The sequence below is a fragment of the Mizuhopecten yessoensis genome, unplaced genomic scaffold, assembly GCF_002113885.1.
Source record: "Mizuhopecten yessoensis strain PY_sf001 unplaced genomic scaffold, ASM211388v2 scaffold1515, whole genome shotgun sequence".
Classification (NCBI taxonomy): domain Eukaryota; kingdom Metazoa; phylum Mollusca; class Bivalvia; order Pectinida; family Pectinidae; genus Mizuhopecten; species Mizuhopecten yessoensis.
This window is the reverse complement of record NW_018404085.1, coordinates 205375-220815: the sequence shown is the minus strand read 5'-3', so window position 1 is coordinate 220815 and position 15441 is coordinate 205375. Positions and strand designations below refer to the sequence as shown.

The following is a 15441-nucleotide window of genomic DNA, read 5'->3' as shown; positions in this document are numbered from 1 at the left end:
ATTTTCTCACATAAACCAATGACGTAACAATCAATACCTGCTCACAAGGGAAGACAACTCTGCAATATGCAAAGACGGAATAGGTATAATGATCGGAGGAATTTTATTCAACACGGTAACAGGGAGGAGGAAACGTAAAACGTACAGAAGTGGATGTTATAAATAAATTTTGAAAAAAAATGCTGATCATATTGTCAACTTCGAACTCAAAAGTTTAATGGGAATAGAAGAGAAACAAATCCAAACGGAAAGACACCATGCTTCCTACCAATAACGGAGAGGTATCATCCGATCCCATCTTAAATTAAAGACAAATTCTATTGAAACAAACTCCGAATTATTATGCTAGCGGGTCTTTGATGGAAACTGAGAACTACGATAGATATCTTTGAACCATTACTTTTATAGTAGCAATTTTAAGAAAAGACAATGCAAATGGATGACAGAAATTACTGCGAGCATCTGGAGAAAACATTCAAAAATTCAATCATATGCGACAATATTGCGGGTATGCATTAATTATAAGTATATAATGAATACATGTATGTATATGACAATAAATAAATACAAAATACTATCATCTACAAAGGATCCCCCAAGCTAACGGAATTTCTTTGAACAAGAAATTCTACAAGAGTTACCGTCCAATGCAATACTGTAAACAGCCACTTTCAAATGAGCACTATATCACTATATTAAGCGAAATATTCCTCCGATTAAAAACGATTTACTTTCAATTACGTCCCAAATGCATAATGTCATTAAAATATCCAAACAAGGCAAAGTGAGTGAGCAATCCATAGTCCTCCTCCCGTGATAGACTGCAGCCATTACAGTAACAGTACTGTTATTCAGAGTTGCAATTAAAAGAAACAAATGGAAAATGGAAGCAAGCTATAGTCTCCAACCTACCGGACAGACTTCGCTATTAAAAATGAACAAAAGGCCGAAACTCCGTGTAAATGGGGCATGGAAGCATATTTGAGTAGGCGACACTTCCTTCTCCTCTTTAGAAGCATTTGTATGAAAACGTTTTATATTTGTAGGTGATTAATAAACCGGACAAAATTTAGTACAAGGCCTGGACAAAGTGGCGCATTGAAACGGTAGGTCATCATTCTAAATCTCTATATAAGTAGGGGCACCAGGCCCTATTTCAGATCGCCACAATCCACCATCTGATGATCTTTAATACAACAAAAATGTCATTTGTATGGAAGAGGCTATACTATGCTCACGCCGACGGACTGTGCGCCCATTTTTCGTCCCTTCCGGTACCGGTTGAAGGGGCTAATAACAAGGCTGTATATAGAGCTTCACACTCACTGCTTTAAACTATTTATGTATACCTCTTACTGAAACCTAGTGCCACAAAGAGTAATTTTCGTGTGATTTTAGTACATGCATGTGTGGGGAATGTTACGAAGAATTGTTCATATACACAAATTAATTATATTCAAATAAATTCCTACATAATACCCATATTAACATATTTACTATTTTTTTTTCATACATTTGAACCTTTTTGTAACATACAAATATAAGCATGGAAGTCGGCTTTCGTCGTGTTATCAATGGCAGACATTGTAGTCTATCACCTGTTCAATGTTGTCAAGTACTCCACATTTTGCCCAGTGTTTTACATGAAGGTGTGAACCTTCAGTGGAACTTTGGATTATTCCGGACGTTTGTTCTGGTTAAAATAATCAGAATACAACACATTTTCCTATAATAACTTAACTTATCAAAGATATATAGCGTTTGGAGAGATACTGTAATTAAGAGGTAATTAACTGACTTTTGACTGCTAAAGTAACTGTTTGTCTCTGTAGCTACACGAATCACACCCATTCTACTCTGTCATTATAAATATACTGTTCTACGTTTACAAAGTAACTTAATGTTAAACACAAAATGAAATATACCACATTCTTATTTGGTATACATATTTGTATACCTTAAATTTATACAAATACTGCACAAGTAAAGTTTTAATAAAAAGATTCCAACTTAAAAGTTAAAAACACATTAATCACAGTTCCGCTCCGAACACACTTTACTTAGCATAGAATGCTGATCAGAGAATCAAACTCAATATGAGCATACCTTACAGTCAGGATCCACACTCACACATCACAAGTACAGGAAATTCTCACAGTAGACAATTTATGAACATTTCTGTAACAAAACGGTTTTCTTTACTTCATTCTATTTTCGAATTCTGAACATTGGCCGACTTGGAGAATTTTACGAGTTGCTGTACCAATAGCTATTATCATCCATACTTCATCCGTAACAACACACACCCTTAAATCACTTCCATATATACTGATAGATTTTACACAAAGCCTGAAACTTATAGAATGATATGGATTTGAACAAATGTACATTACATTACACTGGCATTACTTTTCCACAATGAAAGTATGCCTAGAACAATGGTTTTTCCTAAAGTATATATTCACCGTTGTTTCACAAACTGTACAATAATATGCTTTCATACCACAGAGGTCAGCCTTCACGCATTTCAGTGCCATACCTTATGTACCTCAATCTCAAAGCTTATAGGACCAATAAAGGAAAAAAATGAATCATAAATATCTGAAACAAAAAAAATATAACAATTCATACAAAACCTTAATTCTGTGAACACATTTGTTACAGAATCAAGTCACAACTTAAAACGTTTACATATAATGAAGCACTATTTTGTGCAAATCCTCATAACATCTTTTATTGCTCCGTCTGTCCTAGCAATACTTCTTCTTTCTGCTTGGGGACTTCTCTATGGCGCCATGTTTCTGTTTACAATGTAAATTAGGGGACTATTTAAACTGAAACACTAGGTACAATGTACACCACACACTGTCTCTGTTCATACAGGAACATAGATCAAACGCCCTACACCTGCAACTCGGCTCCAGCCATCAGTTTGTAGACGTACAACATTGGCACTGATAGGGGAGCATGTATTGTTTGGATGTACTTCTGGGATGTACTTCTGTACATCCAAACAATACATGTTCCCCTATCTTCCTATCTATCTGTCTCCTGCCATTTTTTATCAAGACATGACATGAAAGACCTTTGATACAGCCAAATCCTCACCAGGATATACTAGTCATCTATCCATTGTCCCCTCACAACTGACCTGCTGCCCCCCTTCCTTTACTACTCCGAACATATTTTACTTTAATATGTGAAAATCGTACAAAACAAAATGGATTGATATATGTATTATTAGTCATGGTTAAATGAAATTGAGTAAAATTTAGTGCCACAATACAATATATCATGGTCACTAATGAGTTTTATGAGTTGTGCAACTTATTCAGATTGTGTGGTTCATATCTCAAAAACACTTTTTGTCAGCATTTTTTTTAGCAATAACACTGTATTCTCTGAGAATTACACATTTGTTTGAATATACAGTTTAGATATTGATGTACTTTCTGATAGTTTTGAAAATACACAAGATTAATGTATGAAACAAGTTACAAAGCAATTAAGACCCTCCCATTCACATCTCTTTATAGAACCATACAGTACCTGTTGACCTTTGACTGGTTTTACGACCGCTTGGCTACCGAGTAATTCGGTTCAGGCAATACATTTATACTGACCCCCAAAACAGAGGACAACTCTAAAAGCACCAGGGAAACTTCAAACCTGGATCAATATATCACTAGTTTTACTTTAGCTTTGTTTTGTGCCTGATCTTACTCCATTATTCGAACATTGAATACAAAAATAGAGCATTTTTATACTGTTAGATTACAATGTGTAACTTCTTTCATTAAACCAATATTTTGCTAAGTATAAAAAAATGAATTAATTAATGATGAGGCTTTATTTTGTTGGGTCCGATTTTTTCTTTGACCCTATTTGTAGGGTTTTAATTTAAAAAATAATCAATACTCCCCTTTCGCTCTCTATGAGAACGAAAACAATTCTGCAAATTTGGTATATAATTTTAGCTGTGAATATAGCAAAAAATAAAACCTCTGCAAATGTATAGTTAAAGTCATTAAATTAATTAATACGATTGTGTCCTCTTCTTGTCCATCCCGTTGGCAATCCCCTCATAACAGGACCGCAGGGACTAAATGAGGGACACATACATATCCTCCTTGGAATTTACAATTATTGTGATAACAAAACTAACCCGTCAGTGAAACGCATACAGCAATAAAACTATTGTACACGTAGCTATGACACTAGCTATGATTATCGTATCTCTCCTCTTACGCAGGTTCACCTTCTGCATCAGTGAATTTATCAATGGAAACCGATCTGATTGTTGAGTTAAGATCATCAAATATTGTATCATTTCGGAGCAATTTCAAATCCGTGAAATCTGTATTTACGTGTTTTATGATGTAGACAAATCATTTGTCCGATTTTCAGAACCTTTATTAATTTTTCCAGACAGGGTAAAGATTTACAGAAGGAAAATAAGGTCTTATGTAATACAAACAGCATTGTAAGTTGGGGAAAAACATGAATTTTCACAATGCAGTTATATAATTATGTTTAATACAGATAGTGAATAAAATGTAACATTTCACTAACAAAAACATTTTCTCTAAATTACCCGGACTAATACAGAAATTGATCATACTGGTTTGTACAAAGGATACTAGCTACTGTATTCATTCTTTGTGAAATGCTCGACAACATTTTCTTCTGTGATCCCATGTTATCCTTTGTCATCATTGCTACACTGATTTGTTCATCTATCATCCTCTCCGAACTGAAAAATAGAAAAAAAAATATCCATTAAACATGCGATAATATATCTGTGAATTGTTTCCCTGATAAATTTTGATAATTTTGATTTGTTGATGGGTTGATAGGTTTGACTTTTTTATTTTTGCCGTCATATTTCTCTGAATATCTGACATCCAGATTTCAATTATATCACACAATTATAAACCAATGAATAGACAAAAGAAACATGAATATTGGTAATTTTTAGAATTCAAACTCATACTTACTTTCGTATGTGGTCATGCTCTTTGAGATATAGTTCTGATCTTCGGTTTAAACCAGATGAATTTTTATATGCACTGTAAATATATATATATATATATGCATATATCATACCAGTTATCAAACCGAGAGAAAATAACTCATTCATCCCTGTAGACACATTTGAACTCTTCCAATTCAAAGATTGGAATAGATCATTATGAAATTCCAGGGGTGAATGAGTTAGATAATTATGAGATTACGATAACACATCCTTTAGTGCCATGTTTTTTTCCTGACCGGACCTGACCATTGCTTATATCTAATGTAACTACACACCATGGTTTAGACTGCTGTTCAGAAAACAATTTTGTACATACAGACTTTATGAAACAGTTAAGTCTACATAAGCACCAAAATGGTATACCTGTATCACATACACTATAGACAAATGATATAGATTGCAGAAATCAGATCTCTCCAAGGTTTGCTTAGCCCCTCTCGTCTTTAGAATAAATCATACATGTAGTAGGCTATATATAATGACAATGTCCCTTAGTAATGGAGCCAATTAGTACAAATAAAACACCATGTAATATCAAAGTTTTACTGTCTACACGAACAATTTACGTATTAAACATGTCGCACCGTATGTATACGCTCCCTATCCATAGGCGAAACGTCCCGGGTCAAGTGACATCAAAAATATACAATTGTGTCACATCGTTGTAGAGGTAAAAAATACAAATCGCTCACTCAGTCAAAGCTTGACAAAGGGACCAGTCGGTCTTGAAACGTTGAGACATGTTTAATACGTACATTGTTTGTGCAGAAAGTGAAACTTTGATTTCACATGTTTCCAAGCTGATGAATCTTATTAAAGAAAATCAACTTAGAATTACACTTTGATGAAAAATAGGGAAGCTATCTGGTAGATATATTCAATATACAAAGGCATTCATATTTATTTTTGCAAAAGTTTTTACATTGTGTCTATGGAACACAAAACTTATATTGCTTATATATGCTTGTCTTAAAACGGGCATTACATCTCTTATATTTGGTAGAGTTACTTTAAACAGGTAGGGTTCCTATATATAAATAAATGGGTTTTATTATAGAGATGCATCTGTATGTTATTTTTGCAAACCCATGAAATATTGAACCAATATAGAGATAAAAATATAAGCATAGCATTTCCTCTTAGATATTATATGACAATAGATAATTTAGTTATATCACAATTGTAGCAAAGAACATTTTCTAAACTCGCACTCAACATTGAATGTGTATTATATTTAAACACCAGCCGCATCAATCAGAAAGCCTTTAATATTTATTGTTGGTGAAACAAGGTGCCCACACTGTCACTGGAAAAAATTTATTTCTATTTTATAACTGTCCCTTGTCATCTCTCTACAGCACAATCTACAATAAAACGTGTCTATATTTTCATTGTTCCTGATCATCTGTCTACAGTACCTGATGTCCCTTTGTACAGAACCCATGAGGTCCTCTCGTTCTCGTATTGCTGTGATGTTGGCCTTGGTTTTCTGGAACTCGTGTGTGTAGTCCTGTAAGATGTCTCTATGTCGCTGTAGCGTGTGGAGGAGAGCTGCACTCGGTGAACTCATACTGATGTTCTGTGTGTAGTCGGCCATTCTGTCATTGATCTCTTGGAGCTGTATCATTAATTATATTAAAATCAGAAAATGGTAAAACTGGTGCTATATGATTCTTCATGTTGTACTTCTGATGTTGAATAATGTTCAATTCCAAATTATTACGATCTTTGATATTCAATTTCTTTTGATGTATTTTATTCTTTAAAGAATGCTATTTTGTCTTTATTAAAATAAATTCAACAAATTTGAATTCCAATGTTACTAGTCTCTGCTCCAGTACAGTTTTGCATGCTATCAGACTTGATTCCAGATATTTTATCAGTTATATGCTAGTACTCCAGTCTCCAATTACTCTGTATACCGGAAACTTTCAGCCAATCAAACCTTTGCCCATGGCCCAGTAGAATCTGTACTCACCAAGTGTTAATTTCACATTTTATTAGCATTATTGTTAACTTATGCTTGCTGCAATGATAAATTCACCCAATGATGGAGGGCGAAAATGGCAACAGTAAAACTCACTGAAATTTTCCTGGTATAAAATATCATTTGTCCAAATAGACTGTTTCCCTCCAAATTACAGTTTCATTTAAGCAGTAACATTCCGTTTATATATTGTGTTACATATGTATTTATGAATTTTATAAATTCAACCATAATATGTAAATACAATGCACAACTTATTTTATCATCAGTATTTAAGGATATCCACAACATACATCCATAGGAATATATAAATGCCATGGGGTTTTGTATCTTAAATTATTGTTATGCAAAATACACATTTGTTCAATCACAGACTTTGCCATACCATCAATATACAGGTAACTTTGCCATACCATCAATATACAGGTAAACTGTTATTTTCCTTACCTTGGATACCAGCTGTTCAATTTCCATTGCCATGGTTTCAAACATATGTTCACTACTTGTTTTATTGATGAGAGGTGCAGATTCACTGAAACCAAGTTGGAACACAAATAAAGTTTGCAATTTTACTAATATCATGACTGCATAATGTATTTCATTCCAATATAACAATGTAAGGCCTAAGATGCCCCAGTTCTGTCAGAGAAAAATATCCACTTTTTAAGAGCATATTGCTGTGTATAGAATCAAGATGTTTTTCTTCATAAAACCAGCATTAAATTAGTTTTTAATTAAAGAATGTTAAATATCTTGAACCAAGAGTCACTAGTGGTTAAAACAAATAAGTCATACAACATTTTGTTTTAGAGATGTTTTCCAGCTGATTTTTAGCATATCTTCTGTATTTAAATGATATCAAGCATTATGGCTGTTTTTCCAAGAACAAAAAAAGTTATGAACTTTCCATAAATACCTGATAATACCAGTGATTGAAACATCTTCAGATAAGAGTTAAAACAATAAATATAATCTAAGACTTAATTTTGACCCAATATATATGCTGCTGCATTGTCAAACTAGCATTCATCATTTAAATGGAAAACATAAACGGTATGGTTTTAGATGTTTACATCGACTATACATGTAAGGCAAGGAAATAGTAGCAGACCCTTGATTTGAAAATAGACTAATCCTATACCACACAAAGAAAGCATGTGCCTTTGGTTTGCTTACAGTCTGTTGGGATGAGATTTTGAAGCAGATCAAAACACAACGAAATGTGTTGATGGTATTTATCTCTTTTATTTCTGAAGACATGCAAAAAACTGCATGACTGTGATTGTCACTAAGACTTACCATATTTATCCTGCAATAAGCCCAGGGGGCCAACACATAATCTCTGACTGAAAGTAGGGGGGTGGGCTTATTAAAGGACAATGACAAATATCTGGTTGGCAGTTCATTCTAATTACAATATGTGTTGGAGGGCAGTTCATTCTAATTACAATATGTATTGGTGGGCTTATAACCAAGCATGGGCCTATTGCCAGAAATTACAGTAGTGTATGTAGTACATGTAACACCAAAACCATCAGAAACCCACCTCTGGATTGTTGTTGGCACCAGGCTGGACCACACATTACATATTCTGATCTGATCAAAGTTACTTATTGGTAGCGGTACAAGATTCTATTTTTGTGAAATTGAGATGTTTTTCCCTGGGTTTTTTTTTTGAAAAGGTGAATTGATCAGTTGTTTGCAGCATCAAAGCTCTATTTCAAGCAAAAGCTTATCATGAGGTTATTTTGCCCTTCAAACCATACATGCAACGGAATAGATTAAATTGTACATCACATTCACATGTTGTAAAAAATACATCAGTTTAAAATAATTCAATGACTGAAAAAGTATATCATTGATTCAATTTGCATCTACAGAGCTTGATTTCAAATCTACTGATACGTGTACCCAAAACATGCACCAAACCATACATGCAGACCAAAGACAAAATCAAAGTTTGTCTAATTGTCACAAATGAAGAAAACTGACTTTTTTTACGATGTTCAAACATATTTTTATATTATTATAACACATATTATTAAGATTGCTATGTTTAATCATGGTTCACATATATTGGAACAGTTTGTAATCACACTAATCTGCACTCTTACTTTGGATCAAATAATCTGTCTATACCCTTTCTGTAAAGACCACCCAAGGGAGACAACCAAAACATGATTCATGGTGTTTAAATGACTGTTCTCTATTTCATTAGCCTTTATATACAGACTAAATGCACAATACACTGATATCTATTACGTAATATTAATGGAGTTTCTCTGGCTTCTCCGATTTCCTTACATACTAAGACCCCGGTTAGTTTCCATTGGGCAAAGGAGCATGATTAATTGACAGACTTGTTTCACAATTGTTGCAAAATAAAAAGCGAAATTTTTAAAATATATTTTTGAGTAAGTATGGTGTTTAATGGTGTTACACCAAACTACACTGGAGTGCTGATGTAGTGGATGAACACAACTATTATGCATTCAGTGTCTGCAACATATATATTCAAATGAAAAAAATGAGTGTATTTTAGTATGACTTGAATACTAATGTGTTATGATAAAGATCTACCTGTTTTACTTTAAGGCTGCCTAATTAGCTTGTCTAGGGCCTGATCAGAATAACAACTCTAAATTTAAATCTTGTATACTTTTAAAAAGATTGAAATTAAACATTAAAAATATGTACACAGGAATTCAAAACAATTACCTGAAGACAATAAGTTCAAGAATATTTGTAAATTTCTTGATATTTATCAGAATTTAAACTTAATAATTTGTCGACGACTGATTAATTTAGGGATTTAAGCTGATACAGATATGAGCAGCCGCGGATATAAGGTTGTGTAGTGACTGCAGGTAAGTGTTTGCTGGTGTGTATAAGGATCCCTGTTCCACTGCCAAAAAATTTAACTTTTCATTTGAAACCATTTTTCCGATATGGCTATAGCTTTGATAAATAATTTCTGGGAAAAAAAATGCAACATATTTTTGTAATTTTAGTGGATAAATAATAAAGATTAAATATACAAACAATTATCACCAATAGCATTCTGAGCGTAAAAATATAACAGGGGCAGACTCGAACCCCAACGCTCTGATCCTTCTGAGTGTAAAAATATAACAGGGGCAGACTCGAACCCCAACGCTCTGATAATTTTGAGTGTAAAAACATAACAGGGGCAGATTTGAAACTCAAAGCTCTGATCATTCTGAGTGTAAAAATATAATAGGGCCAGACTCGAACCCCAACGCTCTGATCATTCTGAGTGTAAAAATATAATAGGGCCAGACTCGAACCCCAACGCTCTGATCATTCTGAGTGTAAAAATATAATAGGGCCAGACTCGAAACTCAAAGCTCTGAACATTCTAATCTAATCAATCTAACTCTCTAACCAATTGTGATAAATAGTTATTCACCTGGTAGTACCCTGGCTCACTCATGCTACAGTTCTATCAAAGTCAAAATTAAGGGGAGGTCACTGTACGTACGAAAGTTAAAGTGGAATTCTCTAATGTTTTATCTGCAGTTGGACAGGGATCCTTTTTTCAAGTGATTTTTGTAATTTTACAAATGACCTTTGATGGAAATTCTTACGACATTGCCTTTTATCAAATATTGATTGCTTTTTTTAATCTATCTTTGACAAATACCATCCCAGTTTAACAAACAATCAGTTGCACTACTGTTTGCAGTGCGAAAATGATTAATCCCTAGCAAAGATGATTACCAATCAAAATTCTTTGAAACACCTATTGCACAGTCAAATTGTGCCAGTCAAGTCAGTGTGTAACTGGTCATGAAGGGAAATTGAAAGAACTTCAATGGGACACCGTGTTATCTTTTCTATATATTTTTTTAATTCAAATTTTCTTTATCGATTTTCTTACTACTTCACCTCTTTTCATATCTTCTCTATTCTTTAATAGTTTCCAACACCACATTCTGACATTTAAATAATAACTGAACTGAAGGGAAGCAAGCAGGGGATATAAAGGTCCGACATCTCACTATACATTGAAAGACCTTGAAGACATTCCTTGTAATAGAAGTCCTACCTCTGACTCTGTGTTCCGTCACCAGGCACGCTTGTTAAACAACAAATAAAAAATGTGCCTATCTATTATCTGCACCATGTACTTTTTTTCATTTTCCTTTAAGAACTCATTTGTTTACCATAATTAATCTATCGAGCTTTCAACTTTTATTTTCATACCAAATATTAAAAACTTATCAAAGTTACTTTCTCTCAAATTCTGACTACTGTAAAAGCATTCCTTTATTTCGTGGATTTATCAATTACATTCCCAACGAAATTTAAACACATGAAATATAAACTAAACGAAAATATTACATAAAGTATTCATTTTATCCATGGTGTATTTACCTGGTATATTTTATATTTAGACACAAGTCATGATTAACGCTGTTATTATTGTCACAGGCACAGAAACACTTATAACAACAGCGCGTCAATCAATCGTTATATTTGTAACACAGTTATTGTTACACAGGTAACGTCAGCATCGTAAGAACTACTGACAAGGTAATGTACATTATGTGTACAACACTCTTTGTATATAAGCTATAGAACGTGACAGATTTGACCAATACCCATTGAGTGAGTAAATCTCACCCGATCTTACTTGTATTATATTTACATATTGTACCTGCACTGTCGTCACGTCTGTCAATTTAAACTTATTACTTTCCAGAAAAATAGAGGGTTTTAAAATATCGATTCCGAAATATATTTTATCCAAACCAATTTGTCCTCATACAAAAACAATGAAATTTAACCCCAACGAAAATATATGCTTTTACAGTATTCAAATTGTACACAACTGCTAAATTTTTCAGCAAGTTGAATTAAAGGAAACAACAATATCATCACGTATAATTTAATTGCAAAGAAGATTGAACTAATTAACCAATCGTTTATTTAACAGTTGGTACATGTACTGTATAACATGAAACAGTCACTGTGTATTTACTTCCGTGGTTTTCGTGGTTGAGTTTCTGAGGTTGAAGTTGTACTGTGATTAATACATATTAGTTAAGAGAATATATTAACAACTGAACAAGCCAAAGTTAAAATATACCAACAGGCCGCAAAAGTTTACCGGGTATATTAATAGAATAATTTGTAAACAAAAAACCTCTCAACAAAATATTGATACAAACTGTCACAAAAATATAACGTACATTTTATAAGGAGAAAATTGTGGTTATTATACATGCAAAGATATACATAAACCTTATTACTGCAGTAACATATTACCTAACTATTATTTCCTGAATTCAACTAGGACTATGTGAAACATTTAACTTTTTAGACTAAAAGGTTTTTTTCCATCATCCAATGTAACATACTGCATATATTGTCAGACCAAAACCAAAAGTCTGAAATTCATGATTTGCTCAATAATATTGAAAATAGCCTCAAATCGACAATAGTTCAAAACAGTTGAAACAGTTTTTACTGTCTCAGTCAATCAGATGCCATCTTGAATACCGAAATTTAAAAAATCTGCCTCTTGATATACATGTAAATTAAATGTATATATATATTCCTCTATGTATCACTACCAGAAAGTTTCAGTGTAATTTTTCACATTATTTTAAGAAACTTTGTCCAGACAGGGCTTGAAGTGACTAGAATTTTTTTATTAAAATGAAATCATAAATGTTAGGTATGCACCTACAGATATACCAATAATACATATACTGGTATACAAATTATTGTTGTACAAGCTGCACGCTGATCCAGTATACATCCTGGCTACCTCCCCTAACTTCATTGCCAGAGGTTTAATTAGTACAATTTTAGAATAGTAATCACCTGGTTGGAGAGATAGCTCACAACTTGATACAATTTCTTCATATGTGTTGTATATGTAATACTTTTCAATATGAGATACAAAACAACTAGAAAATCATAAAACCTGTTTGCTTTAAACTTCTATAATAATAGGAACTGACCAAACTTAAGCCATTATTTTTTCTCTAGCTTGCAGTTTGTTAAACAAAACAGATGTGTTTTTCTAAGAATAAACTTTAAAATGTTGACATCATATATTATATTTATGAAATTAAGTGATTAATTGAGTTACCTTCCAAATTCATTGTGAGCGGAGTAGTTTGTCCCTAGCTTGCTGAATGAGACCAACTTCAAATCAATTTCATTTTCCAACTGCCGAGCCTGTTTACGAAGATCTGCAAAGAAAACAGAAATCACAAACCTGTAACATGCGTACAATGATGTAACTATTTGTATTATACATCATATTAAACACACCTCATTCTTAAAGCTTTAGTGTAATCAATATTGTGCCTTACTGTACATGTCGGGTATGTCTAAATAATGGCACCTATTCAGCAGCAGCATTTTGAAATTGGTGGCAATAACTATCTGACCGGTGGAAATGGAACATACTGATTTATCATAGAAGAGGTAAGATTTTTAACAATATTTCCAGTTGTGCTTGCTGGGGAGTGGGGGTGTTGTTGTTCTTGATATTGAGTTTTTTTAGAAAGTTTGGGGTGAATGAGGAGGGATAATGTCAATTAATTTAGAGTGGCGAAATTCCATAAACAGAATATCAAAACATAATAGCTCTCTTTTAAATGCTGGCATTATTATGCTGGATTAATATGGTTATTCTGCTGTTTATTGAGGGAAAGATCCACTGGGAGTTGATCCTTACTTAAAAGTCTTAAGAAAATAACTTGTTTTACTGTTTCCTTTTGTCAATATTTGGATTAAAAAGAAAACACATTAATGAAAAATGTTAATTTTCCATCTGATTTTGTAAGTCGCAATTCAAATTCTGTGGTGTCTAGCTCTGCTTACCAAAAGATATATAGCTGTCATGTGTTTTGGATGGTATGGCTATTCTATAAGCACCGATATCAATATTATGAATTTCCTGGACTATTCCTAGCAAATGTAAGTACACCTCATGTAAAACACACAGTTGTCAAAAAGTAGAATACTTTTATGAAAAAGTTTGGACAGTAATGGTATCACATTATACATCATGCGCTGTAAATAGGCAGGCCCTGGGCATATAATGACATCGTTTAATGATGATAAAACAGAATCATTGTAAAGTGACTGCAAACAGATTGCCAAGATGAAATAAAAGGTTAAACACTGATGGCAAACAATGTGAAGCACACTTTGGCAATTTCTACCTTGAAACTGGTCACACGTGCTTCAATTACTGTATAGCATCAATTTGGTGTATCCTGTATCAGGTCAATTCACTCTAAATCCTGGTCGCCCTATAGGTAACCTTGTGCTAGGCTGTTTTGCTCTAATATTATTTTAATCAGAGTAACTTTTTCCGGCCTGTTTAGTATGGTTACTACAATCTCATTAAAAAAAATGTTAGCCTTCCTCAGTCTTTTTTGGTCATTAGACTTAAGCTTGTTAGACCCTTACATCATCATTAGACTTAAGCTTGTTAGACCCTTACATCATCAACAAGATCTACACACTGTACACATGAAATTCTTCTGACAACACAATTATCCTCAAACATTAGGCGAACTTGACTTAGGGTGAAACAGGATTTAGGGCAAAAAGACCTGAATCTGTTGTATCCAATGTGATTTCATGTTAAAAACTAAATGAAATAAACTTTCTCTGAAGATGGTAACAGGATGATGTGTTTGATATATAGATATCACAAGATATTAACTTTAATATGGACACTTCATACATCCTCTTGTAACAGGATTCCACCAGGAATCGAACCAGCGATCCCTGGTTTATCGGTCCTTCACTTTACCTGGTGGGATAAAGGATATAACCCCCTAGCTGATCAAATGTACAATGTAGCATTGGGCCTGCCACAATCATAAATGTGACAGATGTCGTTATAATCCTTGACAACTATTCACAAAATCGATATCAATACAAATATACTAATAATCATTACCTCAAATGGATGTTTCAATATATATTTGACTTATACTGATATTCATTGGCAATAGCTAAAGATTATATAATACGTGACACTAACAACCTATTAAGAAATGTGTCGTAGTTTTGTTTTCAATGCGTCAAATCTCGTCCGTCAATGATATCGGTGAAGTGATAAATGTGTTTTTGTTTAGTTTAACGTTGAAAAAAATATGTTATTTTGCTATAAACATGAACATAAACCCGTTAAAATGGTATAGACACATTGATATATCCATGGAGAGTCGTCATAGTGTAGGAATCAAAATTAACTTTGTGACATAAGTGCGTACCTTCCCAAAAGTTCCCCATGTCGGCCATGTTAGTTCCACGGTGTCGGACTCTCGCGAGAATATTTCTAATAAATGATCACCTTTTATTCACCCCGACAATCACAGTGATATGGTTTTTGCTAAAATATTTTTAACGGTCAGTAATA

At 33.3% G+C, this 15441-nt stretch overlaps 1 protein-coding gene across 2 annotated transcripts; it reads right to left on the bottom strand.

Annotated features, from left to right (window-relative positions):
* Positions 1 to 10: 10 nt before the first annotated feature.
* LOC110464031 (Golgi SNAP receptor complex member 1-like) lies at positions 11 to 15367 on the bottom strand. Of its 2 annotated transcripts, XM_021519041.1 has the most exons (8): positions 15296 to 15367; positions 13147 to 13249; positions 11092 to 11121; positions 7470 to 7554; positions 6454 to 6653; positions 4998 to 5069; positions 4641 to 4753; positions 11 to 4293 (listed from the first exon to the last, which is right to left on the bottom strand). In XM_021519041.1, the coding sequence occupies exons 1-8, from the start codon at positions 15321 to 15323 to the stop codon at positions 4169 to 4171; spliced, it is 756 nt and encodes a 251-aa protein (XP_021374716.1). In that variant the 5' UTR covers positions 15324 to 15367; the 3' UTR covers positions 11 to 4168. The 2 variants fall into 2 exon arrangements, with proteins under 2 accessions (XP_021374716.1, XP_021374724.1); XM_021519049.1 differs by lacking the exon at positions 11092 to 11121.
* Between the last annotated feature and the right edge of the window lie 74 nt (positions 15368 to 15441).

What these genes read in the sequence shown, in the direction of transcription:
- LOC110464031 (XM_021519041.1), bottom strand. Translation starts at nt 15,323, where the DNA reads ATGGCCGACATGGGGAACTTTTGGGAAG. An exon ending in GCTCACAATGAATTTGGAAG is followed by an intron (nt 11,122 to 13,146) that starts GTAACTCAATTA and finishes TTGTTTAACAAG; the next exon opens with CGTGCCTGGTGACGGAACAC. An exon ending in GAGCATGACCACATACGAAA is followed by an intron (nt 4,754 to 4,997) that starts GTAAGTATGAGT and finishes TCTATTTTTCAG; the next exon opens with TTCGGAGAGGATGATAGATG.